This window comes from Arachis hypogaea, chromosome 1 (genome assembly GCF_003086295.3).
Source record: "Arachis hypogaea cultivar Tifrunner chromosome 1, arahy.Tifrunner.gnm2.J5K5, whole genome shotgun sequence".
Lineage (NCBI taxonomy): Eukaryota > Viridiplantae > Streptophyta > Magnoliopsida > Fabales > Fabaceae > Arachis > Arachis hypogaea.
In genome coordinates, this window is record NC_092036.1 from 105510653 (window position 1) to 105523305 (window position 12653).

Below are 12653 nucleotides of genomic sequence, written 5' to 3' on the forward strand. Positions count from 1 at the left end.
CCTACCAGTATTATTTGTTCCTTTATTCACACACTACTATTTTTTTCAAAACAAAATATATAAAAGTTCATGGTAATAGAATAAGGGAAGACAAAAATAAAAAATTTTTGAGATAATAATAAAGAGAGATAACATAATCTCAAATCTTTAGTGGAGTTTTCAAGAATAGAAAAAGGTTAGAGAAGCTCCACAAAAGTAGCTGTCAATAAAAAAGGTCCACAAAAAATTTTGAGACTTGTTAGGATTTGTCAAAGGTAAAAGAAGAAGTCTAGAAGTTAAAATTTTAATAAGAGTAAAATAGTAAAAAAAATAATTCAGATCAGTGTCCATCACTCTTTGACTGTGTCTTATCATTTTATTCAGACATAAAATACGTGTATTATGTGTGCTACTGCATGTAAGCGTGTCTTTTATTATTTTTTTTTTTTCTCACAAACCAAACAAGAGACAAGTTCCACTGTGTTTGTCTTGGCCTCGCATACACATAAACCAAACGGAGTGTAAAGCTACACATAATACATCTATATATAGACAAGGGGAAGAAATTATGATTAATTTTTACAAATTAAATTATAAAATTATCTATATATTTATTAGTTTCTCATGAGAGAAGGGTGTGTTTTATTGTTTCAACCAAAATGTATAGCTTGCTAAATTGCTCAGAAAAGAAGAGAGTAGATGTTAGCAACTTTTTTTATATAGTTAAGATCAAATACATTATCCTTATTCAAGTTTTAGTTTGATAATTTTATTTATAACTTGAATTTAATTTTGTTATTTTCCTTGATTGTGTTTGAGTTTAATTATAAATATGAATTTGGGAGAATGGTGAGATTGTGATTCTTCAAGTCAAGTAACTCGTGGGCATATTATTGGAATGCTAAGACTGAAGATGGATATTTGGTTTTCAAGGGTGATTTCTTATAATTCCCTATTATAGTATTATACAAAAAAGTTTGATAAAATCAAGTTTACAAAAATCAAATTGATTGAAAATTAATTTTACAAACTCTAATCCAAACATACACTACAAATCAAAACATAGAGAGCTTTCAGATGTTTAACAAATTCAACAATGCCTCTTATCCTGTGAGTCTCTATCATTGACCTTTCCCTCCTTCCCCTTAGACCTTTTTCTTCCTCTTTTTTCACATCTTACAAGCCATCAACCACATAAGTGGAACTGCTTAATTTCTGAAACTAATCTATGTAGTTAGCATGCATAATTTCTTCTAGCATTGTTGGATTTTGAGTCAGTTCGAAGTGTCTTTGCCGTGAAGTAATGACGCACGTGGACTTTCTGACTGTATGTTTGGATGGAGCAACTGCCTTGGACATGAACAACTAAGATTACTTCTTTATCTTGGTTCTCTTCACTCCTCCGTTTCGTTGATCCGCCATCTGTAGAATCTTCTGACGAATGCAACTCCTCATGCCGTACTGAAACCTCTACGCTCTGCTCAGGTTTAATTATGCCAGCAGGTGGAGTAACCTAATTTTAAGATATTTCAGATAAGAACTCTTTGCTAATCATATTTTTTATTTAAGGTATATGATTTGACAACCATACATGGTAGGGTTCAATGACATTGTTTGATCCATAGGAGCTGACGCGCTATCTAATGGAATAAGACTTTGTTGTTGCATATGATTCGAAAACCATTTTTCTTAATATTATTATAAAAGGATAAGAATATTCAACAGGAGACGAGAACAAAATAGAGTACACTGAGATAAAATCATAAAGCAAAAGCAAAAACAAAACACGCATATAAACAAATTAAAACTACACCTAAAAGCTTTGAGGCATAAGAATAACGCTATATGAAGCCATTTTTGAGGAGGACACCAAACAAAGAGAAAGAGAGCAAAGGGAAAGGGAAAAAAAATAAGTGAGAGAAAAGAAAGATACAATACCTCAAGCCATCTAGGAAATCCAAAGTCACCTTTGGCAACAAAATGAGGCTCTCCCTCATTCTTGACAACAGACTGCCCCTCACAAATGATCTTATACACAACATTATCCTTCGTACTTTTGTTCACTATAAGCAACGATGAAGTATCCAGGTTTTGAAGGGTTATTTTGTCTGGGGTGATAATGGTTTCTGGAACATGACATAATTCTTCAAGCATAGATCTAACTTTCTCATTTGATGTCATAATATCTCCAAATTCCTTTCTCCTTGTAGATCTATCAGCATGAGAAATTCTCACATTGATTTTACACCGAACTGGTTTGTGATCACTATCAGTCACATCCATTACAGCATCATACCTGTTAAGGATCAAATGGTGAAATGATGTAGCCAAGACGAAAATCAAACAATGAAAAGCAATCAAGACGATGTAACATACAGTAAAATTGATGACACAACAGGGCAGTCTAAGTTGCATTCAGCTTGTGTACTTGATCGAGTATCACGATAGATAATTCTATCACACCATGCAGGAATTCGCTTTTTCTCTCCCGAATCATAACCTAAAAGAATATATTAAAAGTTATGCCATTGTTATTTTCATTTTTAACCATGTAAAGTTACAAGTTTATTAACGACGGACATATTCAAATTGTTGTGTTCACTGAGTTAATAATGCTTTTGACTAAAAAAATATGCCAGTGAAGAACTAAAACGAAATAAAAAAAAATCTAGTACACAGACACTAAAAGTAGTGTTTGCTGTGCCTATTTATTACCTCCTAAACCAGGCTGATGCCTCTCAAATTTATAAGTTGGAGGAAATTTGATAATACCCTCCCTCATTCCCTGGAAAACTTTACCAGCTTTCATCTCCGCCCTGAGCTGATCCTTTTCTCTTAGCCAATCAAAGCATCTTTGAGAAACAAAATCCCTAGCTTCATCATATGATATACCGAAAAGTCGGTAGTTGAAATCACCAAAAAATACCACCATATCTGCATCAGATAGCTCAGGTTTTGCTTCTTCAATGGTGATACCCATAGCCTATGGCACAATGAGGCCATGTAACAGTTATGATGAATTAGTTTGGAAAGACATGAAAACATTATCATAAGATGTAAGAAAAATACTCACATTTGTACCGCGCAGCATATGAACAGCAGTAGAGACACCAGCTGCAATAGAGAGGACCAATGGCAAGCCAGAAGTGTAAAGTAGCCAAAATAAATATGTTGACAAGGCAAGAGAGGAAGAGAAGAACAGGTATGGCACCATACCAGCTGCAGTATTAAGTAGGTTGGATGATCGACTGAATACCATATTTCGATAAATGTGGTCAAAATCAGCATTACGCCGATTAACTGCTTCTAAATGTGCAGCCAAGTGACAATTTACAAAGCACATTATTCGATCATATACTCTGATTCTCAAACCCACTCCTCCCTGCTTGATCCAATATTGCCTCATTAGTATTCATTTCATTTGGAGTGAAACTAAAGTTCACAACTCGAGCATTTTATTTTTTAGATGCCAATCTAGTGTTTAACATCAAAATTAATACTGCTATACACATACTAAGAAGTCACAATAAAGTGAATTGTTCAACTCCAAAAGAGAGAGAGAGAGAGAGAGAGAGAGAGAGAGAGAGAGAGAGAGAGAGAGAGAGAGAGAGAGAGAGAGAGAGAGAGAGAGAGAATCTCTATCATTTCTTCCATGTAACACATTCGCTACAGTTTAGATAAGGTACTGAATAGGGGTATTTGGATGAAACTACATAGATAACTTTCAAGGTTAACCAAATTATGTAGGAAAATGTACTTGCACTAAATTGAGAAGAGAAATAATTGAATATAAAGTTTTTAAGCATTTGAGCATTACTTGCTTGAATTTCACTATAACAAACAGTTGAAACCATAATGAACTGATAAACTTTACTATAATTATAGTGCCTTCATGGGCAGAATTGAAGTACAACCTTATTTTAAACCTTAAAGTAACTGGGAAAACAGATGCAAACCTTATTGCCAATTGCACGTCCAAATCCACATGGGACTGCTCCAGCATCAATGTCACCAACATGTGTTCTAAGATTCTTTCTGACCCTAATTGAGGAATGTCAACTCATAATATATGAACAAGAAAAAAATATTAAACATAGAAATCAGAAGTACATAAACCAAAGATTTAAGATGTCTTTCCATGGCAAAAGAAACAGGAATAACTAGTTTATCTCATTAATTTGATTGATCAGCCACAAACTTTCACAACAATTACTCACCAAAGAGAAACAAGCAAACCGGCAAGCTGCCTAGAACCCATACGCTCAAAAGCTTTTCCTTCTCCTAAGGCCTTTCCTATTGTATCCAGCCACCATTGCCCCATTGCGCTTCCTTCAAGCCCTACCTGAGATGTAGGCAATAAATGCATGCAAACAATATGCATATTAGATAAGATAGGTTATGTAATATTTATATTTGATTCTCCAATACACATTATTCTAAATTTTAAAAAGGAAAAAAAAATAATTGCATAATATAGGCATATGAATGAAATCTTACAGTTTCTTTTGCTGCAGACATTGCAAGGAAACCTGCACCCATCTCCACTTCTTGCAAACCAACTACAACTATGCCTACATCTGATACGACGGAACCCAACCATGACAAAAGTGCCTCCTGGGATGTTCTACCTTGACCGACATTCCATGTGCCAATCAAAATTCTAACATTGTGCCGTCTCGTGTAACTAACTTCTCTTGCAGCTAACTCTGTCCTTATTATGTTGTCAATAGGACCTGGAGATGCGATATTCCATCCCCGTATGCCTCCATGACTTGCCAAGCTAAAAACATAACCATTGCCAACAGCTAATCTAATCACAGGACCATTATGAGCGACCCATCCTGCAATTAAATTGCCTTCAAGGTCCAAAACTTGGATAATACCACTCATATAACCTACATACATCCGTGTTCCAAAAGTGCAGATGCACTGGACAGCACAAGGATGGCGATTACAATCTTGCACACGGTTCCCGGTCCCATCCCATTGTACAAGCATGCCATTTGTAGATCCACTCCAAATCATTCCATCGCTTGTCTGCACAAGAGCTTCTGTTCTTCTAGAATCATCAACAAATGCCCCAGCTCCTTTGCTTGCAACTCTACGGACAGCATCTGCAGCTCCCATTATAGCATTACGCGATCGTTGAAGAAAACTAGGACCCTGAGATTTATCCTTTTTGTTGGAGGAATTAGACTTTGCCTTGGGTTCATCTTCTACTCCTTGATCTTGCTGCATTGATGACATGTCAACTCGATTTTCCGCCTGGCCATCCACGTTAAATACTTTTAGGAGTTCCTTGGTACGGGCATCCCTATTAAAGTATCAATTATTGAGTTACACGAATTCTACTTAGACATTCATGGCCTATTTTTGTAGGCAAAATCCTTCTAAAAATGTTGAGGAGGACAAAATGGAGATTACCACAAAAAAAAATCACAAAAGGATGCAAAACTTTAAACATATCCTCTCATCAACCTCAACGAATGTAATATTATGTAAGAATAAGAAGCATACCATAGTGAAAAAGAAAGAGGCCCAGCACACCAGACTCTACCTTTAACATGATCAGACAACAAACACTTAACCTCTTGAGAAGATATGCTGCAAACACCATTAACTGTGACTTGACTTCTAAGGTCAATGAAAGACCGCTCTACAAGTAACGCCGCCATATGCCTTTCCTCTGGAGACAGAGAAAGAGATTTTTCCATGGATTCCCATGGCCAGATTTTAATCACACCCCCTTCGGAACCCGACCAGAGATCACCTTGATGCAAACCAGAACAAAGAATCACAAACTAAGTGGGAAGAAAATACAGTTACACTAATAAGAAAGTGATAAGAGAATGAAATTAGCATAGCACCTACCATAGGAACTTATGACCATGGAATGCACTGGTCCTCTATGTGCCTGCCAAGAAAGACCTTCCTTAAAGGGCGTAGAAAAAGTTTGATCCATCTTCCAAGACCTAATTTTTCCATCCTTATGGCCACTCCAAACCAACCTAGTGCCGTTATCAACCGCCAAAGACATGGTAGGTGATATCTCTGCTGATTCATAAAATGGCGAAGCATCCTCATCCCCTCTTCTCACCTTTCCACCAAGACCACAACCTGCTTCATATGCATTCTTGAACTCCCACACCCTCACCCCACACTCCTGCCCAGCCCACAACTGCTCTTCCGTACAAGCAATCGTTCTCAGGAACTTACCGAGTTGAGTTTCCCTCAATGGATGCGGCCTTAATTCAAGACACGGAGGCCGCCCTGGATGAACGGCGGATCTAGTAGGAGCCTTGAAGATCCCCATTCCGCCGCCGCTGCCTATAAACTCCTGCAAAGGCTGAGCCTGATCTTCAGGTCCACCGGGACCCTCGAGGTATTCATCGGTGGCAGAGGAGGAGCGCGTGAAGAATTCATCATCGGAATCAGATTGTTCATAGAAAGAGCTAATGTTGTTGGAAATGCGATTGTCATCCAAACTGTGCTTGCGGACTTGATTGTGTCGCTTGCGCTCCGAAGGTCCTGGAAGCTGCTGGCTGTAGGAATGGGCTTTGCGATGCGGCGGAAGGGAGGCTAAATTTTCGTTGTCCTTGTCGTCGTCTTCGATTCGTTCGTCCATGGTCGGTGGAAGAATGGGAGTAGCGGAAATCGAAGGAGATTGAAGAAGAAGAGAGAGAAAACGAAGAATGATTGAAGAGAAAAGTGGAAAGGGTGTATAGGGATTGGGGAGAGTGTGGCCATGCGGGAACTAAGGCGCTGCATACTCCAACCTTACGGACAGGAAACCCTTTGCACTTCTTCACCACTGAAATACAATACATTCATATCAATCTTTCACTTTGGCGCGCCAAATCAATATCATTTTAAAAAAAAAATAAAATAAAATAAAATAAAATAGTGAGTTATTAAGTGTTAAATAATAAATACTATATTATTACTCTAGAGTCTAGATTTAAACAAATGAAAATGTGCATGGTGACATGTATCCATAAGTGTAACTAACATTCAACAAAAATTGACTGATTTAGAATGAAATTTGAATTGAAAATTAATGGATAAAATAAAATCTGAGTTCATTTTAAAAAGATGATATCACATTAATAAAAAATGAGTGAATATCAAATTCAGCTTGTGACAATTTTTTTTAAAAGATAACGAGACTTTCAGAAAAAAAATTACTTTATGACTTTTGATATTTTTTTCTCCGTAAAATAAGTTAGTTCCTACATCAATAATCTATCTCTGTGATTAACGAAATATAAATATGTGCCACGTTAAGATGGTGATGTGTTCGTTAAGTGCCCGTCTGGATTGGCATATTAATAAATCACTCAACTCAACTTCTGATAATTTTTAAAAGAGAAAGTATAGGGAGCCAATGGCTTAAGCGTATAATGTGTACAATGGAGGTTTAGGAAGTATTAGAGATATGACCATTAGTGTTACATTATCCTGTCAGGTTATGCTTTGGGATGAGTGGTTTTAGATATGGTATTAGAGTTCTAGATTTGAAAGGTCAAGAGTTCGATCTTTGGTGAACCCCAAAATTAGTTTAAATTTTTATTGAGATGTTTATTATCCTTGGTATCCGGATGGTTATCCTCGGTATCCGGATGGTTATTCTGGATAGTATGGTGATGTTCATTTTATTCATGGACCAAAGATTTAGCCCATAGTACACATTGTACACTTAGGCCATTGGCTCCCTAGCACTACCCTTTTTAAAAATATAACTTAGTGTTTTATTTGCGCAGAACATGAGTAATCCTAAGTGCCTCTTCATCTTTCCTCTTTGTATAAAACTCTAATTATGTTACCACCATAAGCTATGGGAACAATTTTTTTAGAAACTAGGAGCCGCACTCTGCATGGTTATAGTGTTGGCGAAGAGAGTAGGAGCTGCAACTTTTTTCTGAAAGTCTTGGGCAGGTAAGAAAGAAGAAATTCATGTCTCCAAAATGTCACTGTGATACCTATGCGATTCTCTTCCAATTTTGCACAAAACTTAATCCAGTTAGGATCTTCTTGGGATACCCTAATTACAATGTAAATATTACTTTATAATTTTTGCATGAAATTTATTTTTTTGTATATATTTTAAATTTGAAAATTTTATATAATTTTTGTATTTTACAATCAAAATTTTTAATTTTCAGATACCCATCCCACGTTACAAGTATTTCAAGTGACTAGATGTATTAGTTTAAGAAAATATTGATGAGGATATTACTTCTAAAAATATTATTTTAATAGAAAGGAGATTGAAGGAGGTAGAACATAGAATGAAGGAGTTAGAGATGAAATTGAATTTGAAAAATCAAAACGAAATTGGATCTTAAGATGGTAGATATAACTTCAAATGTTTTAGGCTTATAATTTTGAGTATAATTAATATCATAATTGCTTTAATCTTTAGGACATGTCCTAAGTAATTGTCATAACCTTAGTTGTGATATTTTGTGATAATTATGTTGCTTTGTAATGCTTTTAAGATGTAACTAAATATGGGTAAGATTATATTTTATGTTAATGAATTTGCTATCACTTTAATTTAAAATGATATTGTGTTGAAAGAAATTAGATTATACTACAAATATGTAATCACATATTTTGATGGATGAATATATAAAAATCTAGGTATACAATAATTGTAAGCTAAATCTAAAATATATGTTTCATCAATATGAAAAAAGTCTCTACAATATGATTTTAACATGTGTTATATGGTAGTAAAGATGGAACTATAAGTACAATCCAAAATAGTTCCATAATCTATTATAATAAACTTAGCACTAAAGTATGATTGTTTGTGCAATAGCAAAATAATATGTCTCTAAATTACTCGTTGTCTAACTTATATACTAGCAAATAAGTTTACAACTATTAATGAACCAAAAGATAATTAATTAAGTTCATAAGACACATGTGACTCTTCACTTAGACTAACAAAATACATATGAGTCTTCACTTGGTGCTTGCAATCCATTAATGAATCTCCTCAAGTGTGAATTGGAGGCCTAAAATCAGGTGTTGGCATGAAGGTAAACAAGTTGTCGGATGTCCCTAAAGTAGCTACTCCGAGTGGTTCTAGATAGTTTTGAGTGGGTGGTATTGGAGGCCTCACAATGGTTTACTTCATTCGAAACCCAACAGGAGGCTCGAAAATTTGCTGAGTAGCATGCACAAGATAAAATAACCATTTCAGTACAAAAAATGAACGACACTAAAATCACCAAATACAATTATATACTCACAGATCCATCATTATGGGGTGCAGATTGAAATAAATCAATCTCTTCAATAAAATCTACATTAGGCGAGGCTCTCACTTTTGGCATCTTTTTTTTTATTCTTTTTTGCCTTTGTCTGGAAATGATGACACAAATATGACATATAGATTTAATAATTTGCAATCAACAACACATAACAGACTTGGCAAAATTAAAAAAATAACAAATGTAACCATCGGATCATATTGTTGTCCTTGCTTATTTGTTGCAGCTCCAACGGAAGTTTTTGATTGAGTCTTGGTTGCCTTCTTTGTTCTTTTAGTCTTTGATTGCCAATTTGAATTTTTAGGTACACCTTTGCAAGTCTTGTGATAATGACCTTTTTCTTCACACTTACTACAAGTTACTTGGCACAATCTCCTAACTTTATTGCCAATCACCATATTGATAGGAGCTTTCATCCTCCTAAGTTTTGGCAGGCCAGCTGGACGTACGATTGGAAGGGGGAGGGGGAAGGATTCCCTGACAATCTGTAGGGATCCAATATTTCTCGGTGTTTACCGGTTGGATCACATAGGAGTATATCGCTCGGACAACATCCATTGTCAGTGACTTATTGACAAAGTCTTCTGATTTGTATCTCATGTTTTTCAATCTAGAAATTGCAGCAACTGCATGCTTGCATAGAAGTCCTACATATATTTTTAACAAATCAAAGAACATAATGAATAGGCATAAATATAGTTGATATAACTAATGATAGAAACTAGTATACATAAATTACCTGTGAGTTGTCACACATAACATGTGCAAGTGTGCTCTTTGAGATTTACACTAAACTTGTGGGAATTTCTTTGAACTTTATTGATAGCTTTGTCATTATCTCCACTCTATACTGTATTCCACTTGTTGCTTTTTTCAGGCATAATAATCTGTTCTAGCTTAATCTGTTGCACCGAAGCAAATTTATCATTGTATTTAGCTAGTTTTCTCTTGTGATTGGCTATTTTTTGCATAATATAGCATTTCAACTCCTCACACATGGTTAATATTGGTTTTTCCCTATAACCAACAATCTTGGCATTCCATACTTCACACATATTGTTGGTTATGTTGTCCACTTTTATTTTATGATTGAAGTGTGATTTTGACCAACATGATGGAGCAAATCGCATCATATGCTCCCATGCATTACAATTCATCTGCTTCAACTTCTCCATGTTGTTATTGAACTGCATCTCAGTAGTTGAATTTGCACACCTCTAAACCATGCTTTTGGAATCTTTGTCTTTAAATTTCTTTGTAAAATTCTTTCAAATGTGAAGTACACAATTCCAATGATTTGCATTTGTCATAACATAATTAAGGGCAGCTACTAACCCTGATTCAGTCCAACAACAAAATTCAAAACAAAGTTCACTAATAAAATATACTAACAAAAAGCACTAAAGCAAAATTCACTAATAAAATATACTAAATGCATTAAGGACAACATCCACTAATAAACTTCACTAATAAACTCCTATAATAGAATTTAGCAACACCATAAACATCATAAATAAACTTCACTAATAAAGTTCTATAACAAAATTCAGCAAAACCATAAATATCATAAAAAAAACTTCACTAATCATACTCAGATAACAAAATTCAAAACACATTATACCAAAATTCAAAATACCATAAACAACATAAATAAACTTCACTAATCATACTCTTATAACAAAATTCAGAACACATTATAACGGAATTCAAAACACCACAAGCATCATAAATAAACTTCACTAATAAAGTTCACTAATAATACTCTTTAGCATGTTATAGAATGCTTACCTTCTGTTGGTCCGGGATGAAATTTAGTTCTTCATTGCAAACATCACCTAAGTCTTCTTTTAACCTTGTTAGAAACCACTTCCATGTCTCAGTGTTTTCACTGTCCACCACTTTATAAGATATAACAAAGAAATGATTATTCCCGTCTTGTGCTATTGCAGATAGGAGTTGTCCACCATAATATCCTTTCAAAAAGTATCCATTAAGGCTCAATCAACTGCCTGCAACCAGCATTAAACCCAAGCTTACAAGCCTCAAGTGAGATGTAAAGCCTATCAAACAGTGGCAGACCTTCTGGTTGAGGTATTGTCCACATTATTGCAGTGGAACCTGGGTTGCTCCTTAACAGCTCTCTCAAGTAGTCTTGTATTTTACTGTATTGTTCTCTTTCTTTTCCAACTACTTGTTCCCTTGCAGCCTTCATGACTCTTGCGATCATCTTGTCATCCAGTTGCACATTATACCCTTCAACCATGTGCACCTTAGCCTCTTTTGGTGTCAAGTCCAGCTGAGTTTCCAAAATCTTAAACACGTTGCTTGCAACCCACTTGTGGTCGGCCAGATTAGAACCAAAATCCCTCCCACACATATGGTTATTTACAAAAGTTTTTATCTGATAGCAACAATATCTAGAATTATATGAGGTATAGATTAACCATGAACATTCTTCTTCAGCACACGTCGCACTAGTTCTTTCTGGTTCGTTCCTAATATATCGACATTCCTTTCCCTCATAGACAAAGTAATTCTTCAAGCACTCCTTGAACCAGCCATTGTGTCAAACTCCATACCCAACTCAATGTACACTTCTCCATAGCCATAACTGGTTTTATGCTTTGGCCATTTGTGTTTATTACCTCCCTCATCATTTGATGAAACAGGGGAGACAAATTCTTCACTCATAAACATACTCCTTCTCTTCTTCAAAATCAACCTCTTTTATAATGGGCTCAACACTCTTAGTGTGACTTGACCCACTTTTATGTTGTCTAGAACCAGGTTGGGCCTTAGAACCACTAAGCCCAGTATGTTGTCCACCTATATTGCCCCCTGAACCAACTCCAACATTACCCCTTCCATTAGGACTAAAGTTGGGCCTAATATGTTTCTTTCTCTTCCCAGCATACTTCCTTGAATTAGCCTTCTTCTTGTTCATGTTCATATTTCCAGCAGTCTTCCCGTCAACACTACCCTTTCTATTACCATAATCATCTTTCCCATTAGCAGCCTTCTTTTTAGTAGACGTCCTTGGCTTCATTCTATTTTTGTTACTATCAATGTCACTACTTTCATCATATGCATTTGAAGGAGGATTATATGTCTCATCCTCAGAACTTTCGTCATCTTCATCAGATGAGTATGAGGAGGAAGAATCATTAACTTGACCAGCAGCCTGACCTAAATCGTTGTTAACATAGCAAGGCTCACCAACTAGGTGTTCAAAGTATAAATTAAAAACCAAACAGTCAGTCGCCAATAAACTGTTTCTCAAATCATTTATCTCAGAATCTTCCTTAATCAAATGAAGTCCAAATTCTAAATTTTGAGCTATGAGTTATAACCAGTACATTGCAGCATAATTAGCATATCCTAAACTCTTTAGTA

The 12653-nt window shown here is 35.5% G+C and overlaps 1 protein-coding gene across 2 annotated transcripts; it reads right to left on the reverse strand.

The window, feature by feature from the left end:
- Positions 1–965: 965 nt before the first annotated feature.
- On the reverse strand, positions 966–6821 carry LOC112707017 (type I inositol polyphosphate 5-phosphatase 12-like). Of its 2 annotated transcripts, XM_025758576.3 has the most exons (11): positions 5851–6821; positions 5497–5749; positions 4477–5293; positions 4197–4321; positions 3936–4020; positions 3196–3361; positions 3053–3093; positions 2695–2962; positions 2356–2479; positions 1918–2275; positions 966–1492 (listed from the first exon to the last, which is right to left on the reverse strand). In XM_025758576.3, the coding sequence occupies exons 1-11, from the start codon at positions 6602–6604 to the stop codon at positions 1214–1216; spliced, it is 3270 nt and encodes a 1089-aa protein (XP_025614361.1). In that variant the 5' UTR covers positions 6605–6821; the 3' UTR covers positions 966–1213. The 2 variants fall into 2 exon arrangements, with proteins under 2 accessions (XP_025614361.1, XP_025614352.1); XM_025758567.3 differs by having other exon boundaries at positions 3053–3361; positions 5851–6750.
- Between the last annotated feature and the right edge of the window lie 5832 nt (positions 6822–12653).